Genomic DNA, 20016 nt, shown 5'->3' with positions numbered 1-20016 from the left:
TTTGGGGGCCCATCACCCAACTCCCAAATAAATACATGGAGACTTATTCTTACTTATGAATGCCTGGCCTTAGCTTGGCTTGTTTCTAGCCAGCTTTTCTAACTTAAATTATCCCATTTCTCTTTAGTTTGCCTCTGGATTTTTTACCTTTCTTTATTCTGTATATCTTTCCTTCTTACTCTGTGGGTGGCTGGGTGGCTGACCTCCAGTGTCCACCTCTCCTCCTTTTCTTGCTCCTCCTCTCTTCCCTAGATTTCTCCTATTTATTCCCTGCCTACCAGCCCCACCGTTTCTCTCTCCTGCCTAGCTATTGGCCATTCAGCTCTTTATTAGACCAATCAGGTATTTTAGGCAGGCAAAGTAACACAGCTTCACAAAGTTCAACAAATAAGAACGCAACACATCTTTGCATCATTAAACAAATACTCCACAGCATAAACAAATATAACACATCTTAAGCTAATATTCCACAACCCTAACCCAGCAGGGGGATAGACAGGTGAGGAGTGTGAGGGAGTGAGAAGTTGGCAGCCAGTTCCACAGGTAGGAGACAGAGGGAAGGAGTCTAAGACGCTATATAGCAAAGTTGGGCTTCTGATTGGCTGTCCCTCCAGACAGGCAGACACAGGGCTTCTTTGGGATTCCTGGGGTTTCTGGTTGTGGGAAGGAAACACACATCTAATGGAGATAGTGATTGGAGTCTCCAGGTTGGGCTCCCTTCTCTTACACCATGAGCTCCCAGGCCAGCCCACAGAAGAAAAGCCAATCATGTCCTCTTCAGTTCTCCCTTCTGCTTTGAGACACCTAATTTTTAATATTCTCAGTCGTTTTTACCATTGTTAGAGAAGTATTTCTCTCAGCATATCCTGAGATGTTTCTCTGTATGAAAGTAGAAACGCCCTGATTAGCAGACTGCCGTGGTTTGGAGGGTAGTTTCTGCATATTGAGACTGAGCCAGGACAACCACGTACTGCCACTCAGGACTTGCAGCGGCCTGCATGTAAGGCCAGTCAGCCTAGGCACAGCTCTTCCTTGTTTTAGTCTCCATGTATCCTCTGAAGCCCTTAGGAACTGCATTCTGGGCCAGAGTGAGCTGGGTAGCCTGTACATGCCGTCCCCTGACAGTAGTGTTTCTGGGAAATCGAACTGCTCCTTCATCCTTAAGAAAGTTCCCCGTTCACCTAGAAGCATGACAAGGATCAAACAGGGCATTGGGCTGTGCCCATGGCCCTTACTCCATACCAGCCTTCGGGGCATCTTTCCTTCAAAGCACAGGAAGGCTACCCCCACTCTGCAGGTGGTGTACACAGACATCCATAGCTTGTTTCTTTAAATGAGGTACTGCTGCAGCCTTTGGTGAAGACAGTAGCTTGTGGGGCCGCTGGCATGTGTTAGAACACATAACGTGTTATGATAAGCCAGAATCCTTTGGCGTCGCCTTTAGGATTGCTTTTGTTGACGTCTCTCCTTAACCCCGTCCAGTCTCCTGAAGACAGTTCCAGAAGCCTCTGCACCGTAGCCTAGCCTCCTCAGAATGTGCCTGTGCCTAGCTCATCCTTGCTACCTGCGTTCACCTTTCCTTAGGAGAATGTCAGGGGTGGGGAACCAGGAATAAAAAGTCTAAGGTAAGGAGGCAGAGACCTGGATATCCTGTTTGTCACCGTGCTGCCCCCCTGCAGATTACGCTGCTGATGAGAGCTGTGCTCCCCGAGGATACCTAGCAGCCACGATGCAGTTTGTCCCTGGTCATTTCTCCTGTGATGTTGTATGGGGAACTGTGATCCGAGTCCATTCACGCCTCAAGATGGGGCCCAGCATGGGGGTCTCTCGGGGTATGTCATTGGCATGCGAGGGCAGGTGGGAGTGGGAGATGTAGGGAAAGAACTTTCCTCACCCCGTGTTACCACTCCAGCTATCCAGGCCCTGCGCTCTGTGCTCAATGCCTTCTCTGTAGTGAACCGGAAAAACATGTTTGTTTATCAAGAGCGAGCAACAAATGCTGTGTACTACCTTCGGTATGTGGCCCCTTAGAACACGGGTTAAAGCTTGAGTCAGGGATGGCATGGGAGGAGAGGTGCCCAAAGACCCTGCCTTTCTTTTCTAGGCTTCTGGAGACATCCTGCAGTGACCGCCCATGGGAAGGGGATGCTCTGCCCCAATCCCTAGCTCTGTCCCGAAGCCAAGAACCCATCTACTCTGAGGATTCCATGGCACGTGTTGTTGCAGTACCTGTTGCTCCCACGCACCCTGCATACTTAGCTTCTTGGAGCTAGCCCCTGACCATTGTTGTCCCTGTAGGGTCCTCGTTCTCCCCTGGACATGACGTCCAGCCGCAGTCCTGACGCTGTTCGCCCTGTGGGCCAAGTGGACAGACACATCCAGCTGCTGGTGCATGGCGTAGGACAGGCAGGTAAGGATTCTGACAGGCATTTCTCTTGCAGCCAGCTGGTCTGCCCTGGGCTCTCTCTCCAGGGCCTGCCATGCTCTGGACTTGGCTGGAGGAGGAGCCGGGTGAGACGAGACAGCCTGATTGAGGTGTAGTGTGGGAAGAGGAGCCAGACAATCGCAGAATAGCTCCTGGGCCCACTGGCCCGAGACCAGAGATGGACTGGGTGAAGATCTGGGATCAGGTGGGGCCACATTGAACCTAAGGTGTCCAGGTGCTGTAGACCGGATCTCAGACTAACACTGTCACGTACTGTCCTAGTTTCGTTTCCTGGCTGGAAGAAACTCTAATAACTTAGGAGTTGATTTCAGCTTACGGGTAACATCAGTGGGGATCAGGACGGGAGCTCAACAGTAACTGAAAGCTGACACCCGGAGGAACGCTGGGGCTGCCTCGCTTACCTACCGGCCCATGCTTAACCAGGATCCTGTTTGTCCCCATGACCAGCTGCCCAGAGAATGGCGCTGCCCATGGTGTCCTGGGTCCGCCTGTGTGAATTACTAATCAAGACAATCTCCCACAGATATGTCCACCCCGATCTGACCCAGGCAGGTCCTCCTTGAGACTGCATTCTCAGATGACTCTAGGCTGTATCAAGTTGACAATTAAAGCTAACTAGGACACTTCTCTTTTAGCAGTTGTTATACAACTCTGGGGTTGGTGGTGTTAAAATCACCATATTTGGGATAAGGACTTTGAGGATCTTAGGTAAAACTTACGTGTCCAAAAGCATGTTGAGTAGTCTCACAAAATGAGAACTTTGTGCTGGTTCCTTTTTAGCTGGCATGCATAGTTATATCCAGTCCCATGGTTGTGGTCAGGGGCTTAAGGCCTGGACTCAGGATGGCTGACTCCTCTAACACTATCCCCACCTCTCGAACATGGTTCCGTCAAGGTCCTGAAATCACAGATGAGTTGGTGAGGGTTCTGCGTCGGCGCCTGGATGAGGCCACACTGGATGTCATCACAGTCATGCTGGTGCGGAACTGCAAGCTGACCCCAGCTGATGTAGAGGTCAGCTTCCTCTCTGACACCAGCATCCTTTTCAGACCCAGCCACGGGGGCTGGGGATACCTAGTCTAGAATCCATCCATGCCTTCAGCTCCACCTCTTCTAACTGCAGTTCATCCAGCCTCCTGGAAGTCTGCCCTCAGAGGTGCTGCATCTGGCCCTACCCTCATCCTGCAGACCCTGGCTTCCCGCCCTGGCCTGGTACCTCCGTCAGAACTTACTCACCTTCCTGCACTCGCCCAAGTACACAGACAGCAATAGCCGGAACCACTTCCAGGTAAGATCGCCCTTACCTGTTCACACTCAGTACCCTGTTCCTTGCACACCCAGACTATAACTTTTTATAGGTACTTGCATCTGTGGTTTGGCCCATGGGCCTGTGTACGCCTACCTGCCTTGCTGAGCTCCCACACATACCTGTACCCCCTTCCCCACTATGGACCTTCATCTAGTGCTCATGGCTCTTCTCTCCCCAGCATCCACTGCCACCACAGGGGGGCCTCCCCGACTTGGACATCTACTTGTATAACAAACCTGGTGGGCAGGGCACCGGAGGCAAAGGTAAATTGCTGGACTTAGCCCTTATACTACACCAGATGTAAGAAAGGTTTGGGTTTTTTTTTTTTTTTGGTTTTTCAAGACAGGGTTTCTCTGTGTAGCTTTGCTCCTTTCCTGGAACTCGCTTTGTAGCCCAGGCTAGCCTCGAACTCACAGAGATCCACCTGCCTCTGCCTCCCGAGTGCTGGGTTAAAGGCGTGCGCCACCAACACCCGGCTAAGAAAGGCTTTTTTTTACCTTGAGGCTACGGGGTCTTGCTGCTGAGGAGGGGCCTGGGAGGGGCTGTGTGCAAGTGCCAGAGCTGAGCCTTCCTCTGATTTCTACACAGGAGTTGCCTGCATCACTCTAGCCTTTGTGGAAGAAGGGGGAGCCCCCATCTCACTAGCATTGTGGCCCCCCTCCTCTCCGGGGCCTCCAGACCCACTACAAGAGGAGGAATTTGAGCAGTTGACTCAGGTCATTCGCTGCCCAAACATGGTGGACAGTTCTTCAGGTAAGACAGCCTGCTGGGATGGAGTGTTCCATCAATGCTGTGAAGGTAAAAGTGGTGGTTAGGGTAGAAGACAACCACGGTGACCTCCATTTTCCCCTCCAGCTCAGGACGGGTCCCCACGGCTTCGACTGGACGTGTGGGAGAAGGGGAACATTAGCATTGTACAGCTGGAGGAGAAGCTCCGGGCCGCAGCTCGACAGGCCCTGGCTGACGCCATCATGGAGCTGCGGCTGCTGCCAGCTTCACTGTGTACAGAAGACTTACCTCCAGGTACGCAAATCAAGAACCCAGCTCCTCTGCTGGGTCCAGAGAAAGTCAGAAACCAAGGCAGGGTCATGTGGTGGGCAGGGTGCAGACATGAGGTTCCGAGAAAGAAGCAGAAGCCCCATCAGAAGTAGACATTCAGTTGTGTGCCACCTGTCTGCACATCCTCAAGGCGAGGCAATGGCAGAAGTGTATACATTCAGCTGCACCCCCACCCCCCAAACACACCCCTGAGGAGGGAGAGATCCTCAGGAACTCGTCTCGCAAGCAGTGCAGCACACACCGTCAGTGTCCTAACTCACCGGTAGAGTAGGTGTTGAGACACTCATGCCAGGCTAGGGTAAGCTTTTCTATAAGGGGAATCAGTGATGGGAGCCGGCGATGTTTGGTGTCCACAGGCGGTCTTAGGAGCGGATCGGTGGAAACCAAGAGCCCTGCCTGCCGAGCCAGCACCTTTCCCTCTACCCCTGTCTCCGGGGAGCCTGTGACTCCGCCCAGCAAAGCCGGCCGCCGTAGCTTCTGGGATATGCTGGTAATGAAGGAAGTGTGAAGCTGGCTTCTGTCTGCCTGCCTCCCAGATGCTCCAACCCTCTTCCTGCCCAGCCCTTGTCGCTTGTCTTTTGAGATGAAACTGCTCTGTCCTTTGGATAGGAGTTTGCAAAACGGCAAGCTCTCCTTGTAGAGTCCCAGCTTACCAGCTGCCTTCGCGTTTCCAAGTGGGAACCCTCTGAGCCATAGCACCTTCACCCACAGGAGGATGAGAGTAGGGAAGTGAAGTAACCTGCCCAGGGCTGCTTAGTTACCCCAGGACTGAGCCATCGGGCCTCTAACCCCTCTGGGCTCATTTCTGCCCCACAGTGCTTCCCTCTTCCCTCTCCTCTTCCTAATGGCCCTCCTCATTCCCTGCGTTGTTGCTAGAGTAAAACAGAAGGTGGAGATTTGGGCTCCCCAAAAACAACTGATGATATTGTCCTGGATCGGCCAGAAGATACTCGGGGTCGGAGACGTCATAAAACCGAGAACGTTCGGACCCCAGGCGGATCTGAGCGGGCCCCAGGCCCAGATTCCGGAGCCCAGAGACAAAGGTATGGGTGTGGTGTGGTGTGGTGTGGTGTTAGGACATGTCCAGGTGTAAAGTCCCTGAATGGCACTTGGTGCCCATGTGAGTACACTTGGTACACTGCGTGTAGCATTCTGACTCGACTCTGTCTTTAGACGCCGGACAGCACAGCTAGAGGAAGGTGAGGTGGGGACTCTGCACCCTGTGTTTGCTCGTGTCGTTCAGCGCTGGATGGGATTTATGGTTCAGATTGGTGAGACCCAGGTCCCTCTCTCATGCCTCAGCCCTTGACCTGCTTTCCACCCTGCAGCCCTGCAGTGACTTCTCTGTCTGTCTTCCAGGTTGTGCCTCAGTGTCCAGAAGCTCCACCCACATGGTGTCCCGGTTCCTCCTTCCATCCATCTTGTCAGAGTTCACCACTCTAGTCATCTCCATGGCTGGAGATACCAGTGTCCGTGTCTTTGAGCAGCATTTGTGAGTTTGAGCTCTGGTAGGATTGAGGTGGCCTTCCCCAGAGCCCTAAAAGCTGGCAGCTATAGTAAGCCAAACCAGTAGGGCCTGGGCCGTGAGAGGTGGGTGCAAGGCGGGCCGAGGAACAGGACCAAGGAGTTGTTTCCTCTTACCCACTCCTTCCTCCCAACAGAGGTTCCGAACCAGATATCTTCAGCCCTTGTTCCCCAGGGCAGCTGGGCCCAGCCCCCCGCCCAGCAGCGGAGCGGCACCTGCTTCTTCTAGGGAGGAACTTCGCACAGTGGAGGAGACCAACCCAGCAGGGTGAGGGTGGGGGGGAGGAGATGGTGGCTCCAGTGACTGCTGGGTAGTTGCCGGCCCTGCAGGAGGGGGGTGGGATGGGGATCTGCCCACAGCCCCCCCATCGTGCTCCTCCTTCCACAGCTGCCAAAGCTGTGCAGCGCTTTGAGTCAGGGGGAGAGGGAAGCTCAGGGCGAAGTGCTCCCCGGCAGAGACTCTTGCTGTTAGAGGTCACAGACAAGAAGGTAAGTGTGTGCTCACGGGCTGGGGTGGGGAGCAGGAGTTCTGTGACCTCACTGACCCTGACCCTGACCCCGTCTCTAGCTACAGCTGCTGACTTACAACTGGGCTCCAGACCTGGGTGCAGCGCTGGGCCGAGCTCTGATCCGCCTTGTACAGTGGCAGAATGCTCGAGCCCATCTCATCTCCTGCCTGCTCAGCCAGAAGCTCGGGCTCTTCCATCACTGCGGCCAGTTGGACTTTCCTGTGCGAGACGGAAAGGTACCTACTGCCTAGCTCCCACGGCCAGTTCTGGCCACTGAGTGGCCAGTTCAAAGAAGCCAGGAAAGGGAGACAGACTGGGGACAGAGATGGTAGAAGAGGAAGCCGTGATGTGGGAGAAAAGGTTCAAGGTCAAAAGGGCTTGAGCGGGATGTGATCCTCCATCCCTCTCAGGAGCCAAACCCATTCTTGCTGCCGACCATGGAAGTGGAGACCCTCATCCGGAATGCAAGCCCTCCACTGAGTCGCGAACAGGGCCGGCTGAGTGGGTCCTCTCGTGGTGGAGGTCCCCTTCCCTTAGATACATTTCCCTTTGATGAAGCCCTAAGAGACATCACAGCTGCTCGCCCCAGCTCCACAGTTGGTCCTGTGCCCAGACCTCCAGACCCTGTCACCTACCATGGGCAGCAGTTCTTAGAGATCAAGATGATAGAGCGGAAAGGTGAGGAGTGGGGGCCGGGCTGGGGGCCAGGCATGGGGAAGGAAAATTCTGTGGAGATTGGAAGGCAGGGGAGGTCAGCTGTGAAGGCTTCCACTGATGCCCTCCACCCCCAGAGCTGGAGCGCCAGATGAAGATGGAGAACCTCTTTGTAACTTGGCAGCAGCGTTCTGCACCAGCCAGCATGCCCATCAGTGTGAGTAGCCCCCTCTGCATCCTCCACGAAGACCTCTGGTTCTTCCTTGGCCACTGTCCCACCGCTTACTGCCCTGTGTCCCCAGGCTGGGGAGTTGGAGACCCTGAAGCAGTCATCCCGCTTGGTCCATTACTGTGCGACAGCTCTGCTCTTCGACCCAGCTGCCTGGCTGCATGGGCCCCCAGAGACTTCTGCACCCTCTGAGGGGCAGGTAAGCTTTGGCTTTCTCCTCAGAGACCCGTCCCCAACAGTGGCCTGCACTTCATCCCTACAGTGTTGACTGTAGATAAGAGCCTTAATCTCCACTCCTGCAGCGGCGACATCGCCCTGAGTCAGGATCTGGAGGTCGAGAGGTTCCCGCAAGTTGCGAATCCTTGGATGTTCCTCCTCCAGTAGCCCGAGAGGAGCCATGGCTGAAGGAGCTCAGCTTGACCTTCCTGCAGCAGTATGTGCAGTATCTGCAGAGCATCGGCTTTGTGCTGGTACCACTTCGGCCCCCATCACCTACCCGCAGGTGAATCTGGTCCTCCTTCCCTAACCACTTACCCACCATGAGTGAGGCCCCACAGCCTTGTTTTCTTCCTAGGGCTCATGCTTTGACAGCTCAGGCATAGTACATGTTCATCTTAGCTCACCACACTGGCACACACATATGAAGACCTTAGACATGTTTCATGTGGCCCTCCTGCATGCCCTACAAACTTCATGCAGTTTGTAGAATTCACAAGCACACGCACAGACTGTACGTTCTCACCAAGCTGTGCCCACCCACAGCTCATTTGTTCCATGCCTGCATACAGCCACACATGCAGCTCTCACATACATTCTAGGCGTTTGAATCTGGGTCTTGTTGACTCCCGTCTTGGTCTTCATGTTACCCTCTTCACCTTGGTCCGTTTTCACCAAGACACTCTGTGCTGGTCCTGCTTGTACCCCTCACCATGGCCTGTTCTTAGCCATGCTCAACTTTCTGGCTAATACTGACAGCCAGGGTCCTAGAAGAAGCCGGTTCTCTCTCACTACATGCCATCAACCCTAAGCCTGTCAATTCTGTAACAACCTTTCTTGTCTTAGACCAAATTCAGAGCCTGTATTTTTGGTTTTAATTACGTGTGTGTGTGTGTGTGTGTGTGTGTGTGTGTGTCCATTGATAATCCATTCAAGGGTGCTTGGTCCAACTTAATGAGGCGATGTTCTTGAGTGCTGACAGAAACATTGACCGCACACATTCAGCTGGTATTCAGATCAGACCATGGCGGTCTGAGCAGACATAGCAAGCCTGAGGACCCTGATGTAGCTTAGGGCTTTCTGAGTGACTTCAGTACAGCTGCTGGTGACCTGTCTTGCTTTCACGTGGCCAATGAGACTAATTTTTAGAAAACTGTTTCTAGAACGGAATTTAAAGTCAAGCATTCCTTTCTCACCAGTTTTAGTGATGTCAAGTCTAATAGCACTTCCTTGAGGATTAAATGGAATGTTTCTTCTGTCAGAAAGCCACTTCCTTGGTGAAGATACCCCGAGCAGTACCCGCTGCAGGTGGTAGATAGAAACTGAACTGCCACTGTTCTGAGTGTACTGAGTTAATGGTCCCAGATGACATCATTAAGGTCAGGAACCTACAGAAATCCCCCACACATTGGTTCGAGGCTGGTGGTCCCCTAACATGTGTCCCCTTCCCTTTCTTCAAGCATTGGCACTCTCATTACCACCACCTACCAGCACGAGCCTGGCATTTCAGTTCCTTCATGCAACAGGTGGGGCTCGCCTGCTCCTTCAGGCTTTTCAAAGTCCTTCCCTGCTTTTCATTCTCTTTGGTTCTGAATTGAGAACTAGAAGGGGCTGGAGAGATGGCACAGCGGCTAGAGTTTTTGTTGCCTTCCACAGGACCCAGGTTCAGTTCCCAGCACACATCAGACAATTTACAACCACCTGTAACTCCAGCTCTGGGGGATCTGACACCCTCTTCTGGCCTTCACAGGCAGGTGCAGACGTGTCACATACACTCAAACAGATACACACCGACACATAAGTGAGAAAAATGAAAGAGCAAGAAGAGTGGGGCTGCCATTCCCCAGTTAGAAGAAAACTGCTTTGAACTGTCCTCAGGGCATGCAGCATCTGCTAATCAGATTTCAGACATGCCTCACCTTCTCCTTCCCTCTGCAGACCTCTCTCCCAGGTAACAAAGATGTCTGGTCTACTGCTGCCTACACCCACCCTAACACAGCTTACTCTCCAGACAGCAGCAGCTGCCCTGTAGTTTGGACCTGGATGCTAGCCCCAGCCATGCTTACTGGGGAACTCTAAGCAAGCTCTTCCTTCCTCAGACCTGACTCCTGTCTGTAAAAGAAGTCCATGTGAAATGGCCTGGTGCCAGGACCTTCAGCCCCTGGCCCGCTTCATTCAGCCTCCTGTCTCTTCCTTCTCTGCAGCACCAGCCGGCTACGGGCTATGGCTGTCCTTGGAACAGAGGGCCGTGGCTCCTTCTCCTGCCCTAAAGCCAAGACTGAAGGGAGCCCTAAGGTAACTTATTGTCACATGATGGTGAAATCAGCAATGATGTGAGTTTTTTCCCCATCCAAACCCAAAGTCAGTGACCCTGACTAATGTACTGATTGGCTAACCCCAGACTATCAGTACTAAAGCCAGAAACCTAAGGGACTCTGCTGTGTTGATTCGAGACTGATGGGCCCCCAGCACATGTCCCCTTTTCCTTTCTCCAGAGCACTGGCACCCTAGTCACTACCTACCACCTTCAGCGGGCACTGCCTGGGGGCATCATCCTCATGGAGCTGACATTCCAGGTAAGAATGGGGAGCACTGAGTAGGGAGAGCTCTACCTTCCTTTCATGCCCCCTCACCTCATCTCACCCTCTCTTCAGGGCTGTTACTTCTGTGTCAAACAGTTTGCTCTGGAATGTTCCCGAATACCAATGGGACAGGCCGTCAACTCTCAGGTATGTGATGGGAACAGAGTAATATGGAGTGGACAGAGAGCTCAGGTACACTCGTTGCCACACCAGCGTATAGTGGGCACTATGGTTCATGCCCCATGTAGTGGGCATTATAGCCTGGTGATGGACCAAGTGCTGACTGGGCCATTCTGTCTGACCCTGGCAAATCCAAAGCTACATTCAGCTGTAGCACAAAGGCTGCAGAGGCCCTCAGGACCACAGAGATGGTCCTGCCCTGTGCCAGCACAGTGTATAATGTGACACACCAAGTCAGTGCCTGCAAGACCTGGTCTGCTGCAAACTGGGGACAGTTGGCATAGCCAGTGAAGTCACCAACACACCAACACTGGCACTTGATAGTTATTATTTAGGTTCCTGCCAGTCTGGCTCAAGGCAGGCCCTTGGTACCCTGGAGAGCCAAGCAATCAGGAGTGTGCAGAGTTAGTCAAGGAGCAAGTGAAGTCAGCAACCTGAAGCCCTGGCTTGCTTGGTTTGGCTCTTCAGGTTGCCAGAAATGTCACAACAGGGCCTATACCTCGTTGTAAGTTCACGCATACCTCTGAAAGAGTAGGATCTGATGGGACCCAGTGCAGTCAAGACCACCTCCTCTCCAGTGTGGGGAGTGGGTGACTCAAACCTAGCCGTGGATGGTTGCCTTTGCTTTGAACATTGAGCATAGATATGTGGTCACAGTAGGTCACAGGATAAGACAACCTAGAAAGGCATAGTGGCCTCACGTGCAGGAACCTACCTGGACCACAGTGCTCAAAAGGAAACTGTGGTTAGACAGGTCCTCACTCATACTTTTCTGTGGGAATGGAGGGCTTCTTCCCAGCTTCCTCTGACTGCCTATTACCTGATTTCCAGAGTTGCCTGGGTCTCTCTATCCCTCCTTCTCTAATCTCTAGCCCCGCTCAGGTTTCCCTTTTGTTTTGTTTTTGTTTTTTGAGAAAGGTCTAACATAGCCCAGGCTGTCCCGGGCTCACTCTGTACTCCTTACCCTCCTATCTCCACACCCGAGTACTAGGACTCCCAGGCCGGGAGGGAGGGAAGAATGACCCTGCAGAAGTGTCTAGACTGCTTTAGGATGCCCGTGTTCGGTAACTGCCCACTCCGTGTAGGAGAGAAAAGAAGTAGTTTACTCCTAGGCAGGTGGTGAGCCTGAAGGCCGCAGAAATTGAGAACTTTTGTCCTGGACGCACAGCTCGTCAGTGGCAGACTTGGTTGAAATCTGGTTTCTGTACGCTGATCTCACCCTGGTCTGTTTCGGTTCGTCACACGGCCCCTGATTGGGATCTGTGCATTATCTCCAAGGTAGGTCAGGATGCTGAAGCCTAGAGAGACTGGTTTACCAAGGCCATACAGCTAATCTGGCTCCTCGAGTGTTGGTTTGCTTTTCTGTCGACTGCTAATGCTCCCAAGGCTGGCCAGATGGAGTCTGCCATTCCAGCAGCGCACCCCGTTGTTAACACTGATGTGGAGCGCTCCATCAAGAAGGGCTTATTCCTTCCTTCCGCCTCTTTCCTGTCTTCCTTCCGCCATCAGCCCATTCAGCCAGCTAGTCACACAGCCTCAGAGGAGGCCTACCCTGGCCTGGCTCCGGGTGTCCGGAGGAAGCCTTGCGGTGAAGAGCAGGAGTTATGCTCAGTGTCGGGCATTCCAGACAGAGGGCACGTAGGTAGGGAGTGCAGGGAAGAGTGTCCTGTCCTTGGGAAAGGCAGGTGAAAGCCTTCTGATAGGTGGACAGCCGGCCTTCCTTGCCCTCCACCTCATCTTCTGTATGTATCTTCTCGTGCTTTGTCATTACCCCTTCTGTCCACATAGCGTCTGTTGTCCCACATCCAACTGCTAGACTGGGCTGCTTGAAGGCAAGGGATTGTGTCTGCTCTCTGCATTTCCGAATGGTCACTGGTAAATACGTGGTAGACAGTCAGCCAGTCTCTGCTCATTGCTGACTCTGTGCCAGACTCGAATTCAGCTGCCCAAATGGCCCCAGTTCCATAGAAACAGAGAGGTACAGTACAGTATTACCAAGTGGAAGGGGAAGGTTCCCCATAGAACCTGGCTGGCTGAGGGAGTTCTGTGGGCCCACAGCAACAGGAAGCGCTGCCGAACTTCCTCTCTGCCCAGGATGGATTGGGCAGCCTGTATCCCCACACCCTCAGCCCACCTCCTGCTGTCCCTCCCCAGCTGTCCATGCTGTTCACAGAGGAGTGTGACAAGGTCCGTGACCTGATGCACGTGCACTCCTTCAGCTATGACTTCCACCTGCGCCTGGTGCACCAGCACGTGCTCGGTGCCCACTTGGCACTGCGGCATGGATACCACCTCACTACCTTCCTGCAGCATTTCCTGGCCCACCACCCTGATGGACCCCACTTTGGCCGCAATCACATTTACCAAGGTCAGTGCCCAAGGGCAAGCCAGTTGGGCTAAAATAAAACAGCCCCAGGGCCAGGCCTGGTTTGATAAGACCATGAATTGCTCATTTTCCTTGTACCATGTGCATGCTTTCGGTCTTTGACTGTCCCTTAAGTTTTTCACGGTTGGTTTCATACCAGAATTAAGGCCCTCGATCCTGTGTTACCCTGCCCTCTGTTCTGAGCATTTGATCCCATCTCCACAGCATTCCACAGGAGCTTGGGAGCTCCCCAGGGAAGCAAAACCGTAGTATTCCCATCCCCTGGCCGGCAGCCCAGGTTGCTTGTCCCAGACTTAGTGTCTGTTTTTCCCGGAACTTGCCTCACAGGGACCCTGGAGCTCCCCACCCCACTCATCGCTGCACACCAGCTGTACAACTATGTGGCCGACCACGCCAGTTCTTACCACATGAAGCCATTGCGGATGGCCCGGCCCGGGGGCCCAGAACATAACGAATATGCCCTGGTGTCAGCATGGCACAGGTAAGTAAGGCCAGGAGGCAGCTTCCAACACGCACCCGCTAGGCCTAGGTTGGGGCCATACTTGGAGTAGGAAGATGGGTGTTTTCTTGAGCACAAGGCTTGGGACTGGCTTCATTAGTCTCGGAGTTGACATCTCCCCCCCCCAACTACACAGCTCTGGCTCCTATCTGGACCCTGAGGGACTTCGCCATCAGGATGACTTTGATGTGTCTCTGCTTGTCTGTCACTCTGCTGCACCCTTTGAGGAGCAAGGAGAAGCTGAGCGACATGTTCTGAGGTCAGATCTCCTACCGCGAATGTACCCATTTCTCAGATTGCCCTCTACTCCTACCCCTAAGTCTGTTGCTGTGACACTCTCCCACTCTCCTGCCCCTTCCCTTCCCCAGGCTTCAGTTCTTCGTGGTGCTTACCAGCCAACGAGAACTCTTCCCAAGACTCACTGCTGACATGCGCAGATTCCGGAAACCATCCAGGCTTCCTCCTGAGCCAGAGGCTCCTGGGAGCTTGGTTGGTAGCCCTGGGGAAGCATCAGGGACTATGTTGGCCCCAGGACCAGCTCCTCTATTCCCACCACTGGCCACAGAAGTGGGTATGGCCCGGGCACGGCTGGCTCAGCTGGTTAGGTTGGCTGGTGGGCACTGCCGGCGGGATACCCTCTGGAAGCGCCTCTTCTTGCTGGAGCCACCAGGCCCTGACCGGCTAAGGCTAGGGGGGCGCCTGGCCCTGGCAGAGCTGGAGGAGCTCCTGGAGGCAGTCCACGCCAAGTCCATTGCAGACATTGACCCCCAACTGGTAAGAGACCTGACTCCACAAGGGCCAGCATTGCTTCCAGCAGCTCCCTAGGTGGCTGGGTGGGAGGGATGCATCGTGGGTGACTCTGGAGTGGTAGGCTCAGGGTTGTGGCCCCCCCCCCCAGGACTGCTTCCTGTCTATGACGGTCTCCTGGTACCAGAGCCTCATCAAGGTTCTCCTGAGCCGATTCCCCCAAAGCTGCCGCCATTTTCAGAGCCCGGACTTGGGAACCCAATACCTGGTGAGTCCCATTGGCCCCACTGTAAAAGAAAAACCAGCAGAAATCCTCATCTTACACTACAGAACCATTCAGGAGCCCAAGTTTACCAAACAAACTCTGCCTTATATTGATGTCTTGCTGGAGTTTGACCACACTGATGGCCTGTAAAGCCTTTGAGTAGTGGGTAGTGAGCCTGAGTGCATGATTGCTGGGAAGTGCCATGCCTTGGCTTGAGATCCTGGACAAGGCTCTGGGTTGATGCCTACTCCAATGTGACACTCAGCAGATGCTCGCCCTCCACCACTGTCTTGGGATCTGGGTCTCAGCACTATCCTCAGAAGGTCTGTGCACGCTGACGTGAAGGCCAGCTGTGATGGACAGGAAGCAGAAAGCTCCAGGGCTGAGAATGTGCATGGGAAACTAGAGAGAGTAGAGATGCGCCTGGAACAAGATTTGTCTCTGGTATACCACAGGTCAGCCAGAGAAGCCAGGGCTACAGCAGGGCAACAAAGAGGCATGGGGTACCAGTGATGGGAACACTAGAGCTGGAGCGGGACAGAGGAGGGTGATGAGCTCTTGGGGCAGGTTGAGGCTCATCCTGAGGAATGTGGACATCTGGGATCAAGAGAGAGATTAGTAGGTGGTACAGAAGCCCCAAGGAGCAATCACCCAATGGTAGATCCAGAGCTGAGTGCTCGGAAGCAGCTGACGTCAGGAGGCGATAGGAGACCTGGAACTGGCTGGAGGGGTCATGCCAAAGGTCTAGAACTGCGCTTCATTGACTGGCTTCCCTGCCATGTCCTCTAGAAGATTGTGACAGGGCTCCGACAGACAGGTTGAGGCCCAGTGTGGCAACACCATCCTGAGTGACCCAGGCTCGCAGATAGGATCAGCATGTGACAAAAGGAGGCCTCACCCTCCTGCCTCTGTGAGCAGCCCTGCAGGAGGGTACACACCCACGCGGCTCAGACCAGCCTCACTCCCTCTTCTATCTGTTGCTTCAGGTTGTGCTGAATCAGAAGTTCACCGACTGTTTCGTGTTAGTGTTTCTGGACTCACACTTGGGAAAGACGGTGAGGACAAAGGACGAGGGACTTCCTGGAGGCTGTACCCAAGTACTCCCCTCAGCCTTCTCAGAGCGGGCTGCCGCCCGCCCTTCAGCCGCCAGCTCTCTGTCCTTCCCGCGTGCCCTCTCACCATCCCACCTCTCTTTCCCCACAGTCTCTGACGGTGGTTTTCCGAGAACCCTTCCCGGTGCAGCCCCAGGACAGCGAGAGCCCCCCCGCCCAGCTGGTCTCTACCTACCACCACTTGGAGTCTGTCATCAACACTGCCTGTTTCACTCTCTGGACCCGCCTCCTCTGAGATGGTGGCCCTCGACGTCATTGGTTGAATTGTGGATCTATAAGCTTGCCCATTTGAGGCAATGAACCCCAAGTCCTCAGACACAGAGTGACACCAGGGATTTGAATGTGTCTGGGGAACTGCTGCTACGGTCTGGCAACAGGGACTGCCCTCCCCAAACACAGCTGCTGAACAGCCTGGACTCACTTTAGGCCCATCCAGAAGAAGAGGCCTCCTTCCTGCCCAGCTGGGGGAGTCCCAGGAAGCCTCAGATGAACTGGCAAGCACTCGCCCTAGAGCTCTGCTGGTGACCTGACTCACAGCTTGTCACTGTGCCACCTGCATCCTTGACCCTCTGGTCTTTGTTCCCACTTGGCTATCACTGTTGAACATTACTCTTGCAACACTGGTTCTAATCTTGGCCCTGCTCTCAAGCGCCTGTGACCAGTGTTTGCCACCCCACCCCCCAGGGGACCTTTGATTCCTGTCTGTAGGTAAGAAGGAGGGCTCAGAAGCTCTCTGTAGCCAGAGTAACCCTGGCACCAACTGGAGGATTTGAGCTTGAGCTGTGTGTCCCTTCTCAGTAGGAGGGAATTAACTCAGAGACACTGAAGCATTAGACACTATGTGTCCCCCACCCCTGTAATACACACATATGAAAACACTCAGTGTGTCTTTAATTCAGAGGAGGAGCCTCAGGACACTCGTCCGCTGCCCCAGAGCAGCATCCAGGTGCTCTGTAGAACCTTACTGGCCAGTCCGTGGGTGGCCCTGTCTGTCCCAGTATGAACGTAGCCAACTCAGACCCTCCACCGTGTCTCCTGCAGTAAAAGAGAGACAATGCCATCTCAACCCATAAGGGAAAGGACAGCCCCTGTCCAACCTCCGTCCCTCCACTGTCCCCTTCCCAAAGCCTCACCTCGAGGCCGATACTCGCAGCCCACAAACCCTTGGTAGCCTTCATCTTCTAGCAGCTGGAACAGGTAAGAGAAGTCCAGCTCTCCAGAGCTGCCTGGCTCCCCTCGGTCCGGGACCTGTGCCACCTGCACATGCCCTGGGGACAGATGAGGAGAGAGATGGGACAGGGCTGGAAAGGGAAGCAAGCATAAGACACAGCATCAGCCGGGGAGGAGCTTGGGAGGGGGAGCCCTCACCAACAATGGGCAGGAACTCCCTGATGTTTCCTGTCAGATTCCCATCCATGATCTGCCAGTGGAATATGTCCTAGGGAAGAGAATGCCAGTCAGAACCCTTGGGTGTCCTCCACAGTTCTCCCCAGACTGGAAGACATGACCTGAAGAGGCACCGGTCTTCCACTCACCATTTGCAACTGAAGATTTGGTCTCCCGACCTTCTGCAAGATGGCTGCCGCTGGGGGGAAAGCCAGGGAGCAAGCCATGAGGCTTTAGAACATGTGAATTAAAGAGGGGTAGGAGGTGGCATAGGACTAGAGTCCTACCCTGCTGGGGTGTATCCAGGAAGTACTGGGGGTCCGTGATGCGGGTGTTAATGGGCTCCAGCAGTCCCACGAGGTTCTCCTAGAACCATGTTGGAGGCTGTCAGAGTTCCTCCCCACATCTGTCCCAGTCTGTCACTGGTCAGCAACCTCATCTGTTCCTCTGACCTGTGCCCTTGCTCAGCTTTGTCCTTCATCCACTGTCTCGACTATGTACCCCATCTCTCCCCAACACACACATCAGCTATGTGTTTCCACCTCTTACCTGAGCCAAAACCCCAGCTGCATGCCTCAGGTTCTCCAGAAAAACTGTTTCCATCTCACCCTTGACTGCAGCTCGGTCAGCCCCGTGGGGTACTCGGCCAGCCATCAGGTGGATCCTGTAGAGAAGGTGGTGGGGAGAGCTCATGCCCTCAATCCCCTATGCATCTTCTAGATGTCCTCTGAACTATACCAGCCTCACCCCAACTTCCCAGATCTTCTGTTCAGACCATCTGAGGCATGATGCCCAGGCATCCCAGTAGTCTCCCACACTTATGTGTCAGTCCAAGGCAGGTCGCCATCAGGGCCTCTGCCTATCACTTATTCCCTCCTGGACTCTGAACCTCTCCTGTCCCTGTTCCTGCTCAGCTCATTAAGCATGCTTGAGGCTCACTGTTTTGTTTTCAGATTTTAAAAATGTATTTGTGTATGAGTTTTTTGCCTGCATGTGTCTATGTGTACCATGCGTGTGCCTGGTGCCCCTGGAGGTCAGAAGGTGTTACTGGATTACCGTTGCTGCATTTACAGACGGTTGTGAGCCGCCATGTGGGCACTGGAAACCCAGCCCAGGTCCTCTGCAAGAGCAACAAGTGTTAACTTCTGAGCCATCTCTCCAGCCCTGAGGCTCGCCTTTTAAAAGTGATTTTGACCCTTGCCCTTTCTAGACAGTCCATGTTGCTTAACGCTGCTTCTTCTCATTACCTCTTAGCCTCTTCCCAAATGCTTTCTGCCCCTACTGCTGACCAATCATAAGCCTCTTGCCGCCGGTGGCTTCCCAGCACTAATTGACCTCTGGGATTGACTCCTGATCCTTTAATCCCACTTTGAGACTGCATCACAGCACCTCCTCATCTCAGCAACATCCAAATTCTCGCAGGCCCTGCAGGCGTTCAGACCCTTGGAACTCAGTGTTCACCACCCCTGGCCTCATTAACTCAAATGGACACAACCTTCCTCTGGCCCAGACAGCCTCCTTGCCTGAAGAGCGTGGCCCTCCCTATAAAGTGGATGTGTGGGCCTGCCAGATTAATTCAGAGCGTGGCTCTCCCTATAAAGTGGATGTGTGGGCCTGCCAGATTAATTCCTGCATCACTATCTGCAAACAGCTTTCTTCTAGTCAGGGTTAGGTGCCCGCCCTGCCCGCCTCCCACCACCCCCACCCCCACCCAGCTCCCAGCTTTCTCGTCCTTGTTAAAATCCCTCATCAGACCCCAACACCCATCATGGGATCCCGGTATGAGATGAGCTGGAAACATGGCAGACAGAATGACACTAACAGAAGAAATACAAAGTCTCCAAAGCGGTGTCTCCGCTCCGAGCTTCTCTCGACCCGGCCCCACGGTCAAGGGAGGGCAGGGCAGGGTACCTGGGGCATCCCAGAGCCTTGGCGTACAGCACAGCCTGCTCCAGCCCCTCTCGGAAGGCCGCCTGTCTCCCGGGGACGGCCCCCAGCCCCATCTCCCCCTTCTCTTGGTCTCCTGCGGAGAGAACCAGCGTCAGCACGGGCTTGGCTCCCCGCAGCCCTGCCGCTCCCCGCCCCGGTGCGCACCCCGCGGCGTGTTGATGAGCACCAGCCGCAGCCCCGCGGCCCGGGCGGCGCTCGCCAGCGCCTGGGGCGGCTCGGCGTACGGCCAGGCCACCTCGGCCGCCTCGAAGCCCGCACGGCCCGCGGCCTGCAGCCGCTCAGGGAGCCCGGGGAGCTCCGGGAACAGCCAGGAAACGTTGGCCGAGAAGCGCAGCGGAGCCATGTGGGCGGAAGGCGGTGGCGAGGGCGCGGCCTCGGGTCAGGAAGCGGGGCGACCGGCGAGGGGCGGAGCGAGGCCGCCCCGGCCGTGACCGCCCTGGAAGCCCTGGTGAAAAGGAGGCAGCTTTTCATTAAGTAACGTCCGAAAGCTGTGAGCAAATAGCTTTGAGTCAGAGTCTCACAATGTCACAAATGCTGGCCCAGGACTCCCGCCGCCATCCTCCTGCCTCAGCCTCAGTATATGGGATTACAAGTCTACCCCGACCACACTCAGATCTTTATACCAGCAGCTACCACACCGCCAGCCCATTGGTTTTCCCTTACAGACTAAACACAAAATGAGCAATTTTTTTTTCTCAGAAAATTCGGATCATGTTGTATATAGTTTTATAGCCTATCTTTTTTCAAATGACGTCTATTAGCATTCCCCCGTGTTCTTCAGTACTCTTCAAAGTCATGCCAATCGCTGCTTATTGTTGCGCTGCACACTTAGACAACCCATAATTATCATCATGTCGCTGTGGATGGGGTGTGTGTGCGAGCGCACGCGGACTGTAGGAGCATTTTAAAGCACCTCTGGGTCCCCATCTTTTTCTTGGATTCCCTTTTTAACGATGTCCTTCA

The 20016-nt window shown here is 54.2% G+C and overlaps 2 protein-coding genes across 2 annotated transcripts in view; one reads left to right on the top strand and one right to left on the bottom strand.

Moving 5' to 3' along the window:
- Szt2 (SZT2 subunit of KICSTOR complex) overlaps positions 1-16595 on the top strand; it is a 45856-nt gene extending 29261 nt beyond the window's left edge. Inside the window, exons 43-72 of the mRNA XM_059254849.1 lie at positions 1680-1832; positions 1913-2015; positions 2105-2210; positions 2299-2410; positions 3342-3460; positions 3570-3734; positions 3934-4018; positions 4344-4508; positions 4611-4778; positions 5171-5304; positions 5691-5857; positions 5988-6085; positions 6174-6306; positions 6476-6606; positions 6727-6827; positions 6907-7083; positions 7258-7525; positions 7639-7718; positions 7804-7929; positions 8033-8232; positions 10151-10241; positions 10442-10522; positions 10601-10675; positions 12863-13076; positions 13422-13575; positions 13730-13852; positions 13962-14367; positions 14492-14608; positions 15592-15660; positions 15809-16595. Coding sequence (XP_059110832.1) covers positions 1680-1832; positions 1913-2015; positions 2105-2210; positions 2299-2410; positions 3342-3460; positions 3570-3734; positions 3934-4018; positions 4344-4508; positions 4611-4778; positions 5171-5304; positions 5691-5857; positions 5988-6085; positions 6174-6306; positions 6476-6606; positions 6727-6827; positions 6907-7083; positions 7258-7525; positions 7639-7718; positions 7804-7929; positions 8033-8232; positions 10151-10241; positions 10442-10522; positions 10601-10675; positions 12863-13076; positions 13422-13575; positions 13730-13852; positions 13962-14367; positions 14492-14608; positions 15592-15660; positions 15809-15952 — 4265 coding nt within the window. The 3' untranslated portion in view covers positions 15953-16595. The remainder of the gene's footprint in view (positions 1-1679; positions 1833-1912; positions 2016-2104; positions 2211-2298; positions 2411-3341; positions 3461-3569; positions 3735-3933; positions 4019-4343; positions 4509-4610; positions 4779-5170; positions 5305-5690; positions 5858-5987; positions 6086-6173; positions 6307-6475; positions 6607-6726; positions 6828-6906; positions 7084-7257; positions 7526-7638; positions 7719-7803; positions 7930-8032; positions 8233-10150; positions 10242-10441; positions 10523-10600; positions 10676-12862; positions 13077-13421; positions 13576-13729; positions 13853-13961; positions 14368-14491; positions 14609-15591; positions 15661-15808) is intronic.
- Hyi (hydroxypyruvate isomerase (putative)) lies at positions 16588-19412 on the bottom strand. The gene is made up of 8 exons (XM_059254848.1): positions 19198-19412; positions 19015-19126; positions 17653-17767; positions 17391-17469; positions 17253-17302; positions 17086-17155; positions 16851-16985; positions 16588-16752 (listed from the first exon to the last, which is right to left on the bottom strand). The coding sequence occupies exons 1-8, from the start codon at positions 19394-19396 to the stop codon at positions 16679-16681; spliced, it is 834 nt and encodes a 277-aa protein (XP_059110831.1). The 5' UTR covers positions 19397-19412; the 3' UTR covers positions 16588-16678.
- Positions 19413-20016: the final 604 nt, after the last annotated feature.

Source organism: Peromyscus eremicus, chromosome 2 (genome assembly GCF_949786415.1).
Source record: "Peromyscus eremicus chromosome 2, PerEre_H2_v1, whole genome shotgun sequence".
Classification (NCBI taxonomy): Eukaryota; Metazoa; Chordata; class Mammalia; order Rodentia; family Cricetidae; genus Peromyscus; species Peromyscus eremicus.
This window is presented reverse-complemented; position numbering and strand designations above follow the sequence as displayed.

What these genes read in the sequence shown, in the direction of transcription:
- Hyi (XM_059254848.1), bottom strand. Translation starts at nt 19,396, where the DNA reads ATGGCTCCGCTGCGCTTCTCGGCCAACGTTTCCTGGCTGTTCCCGGAG. An exon ending in GCTCATCAACACGCCGCGGG is followed by an intron (nt 19,127 to 19,197) that starts GTGCGCACCGGG and finishes TTCTCTCCGCAG; the next exon opens with GAGACCAAGAGAAGGGGGAG. An exon ending in GGAGTTCCTGCCCATTGTTG is followed by an intron (nt 16,986 to 17,085) that starts GTGAGGGCTCCC and finishes ATCTGTCCCCAG; the next exon opens with GGCATGTGCAGGTGGCACAG.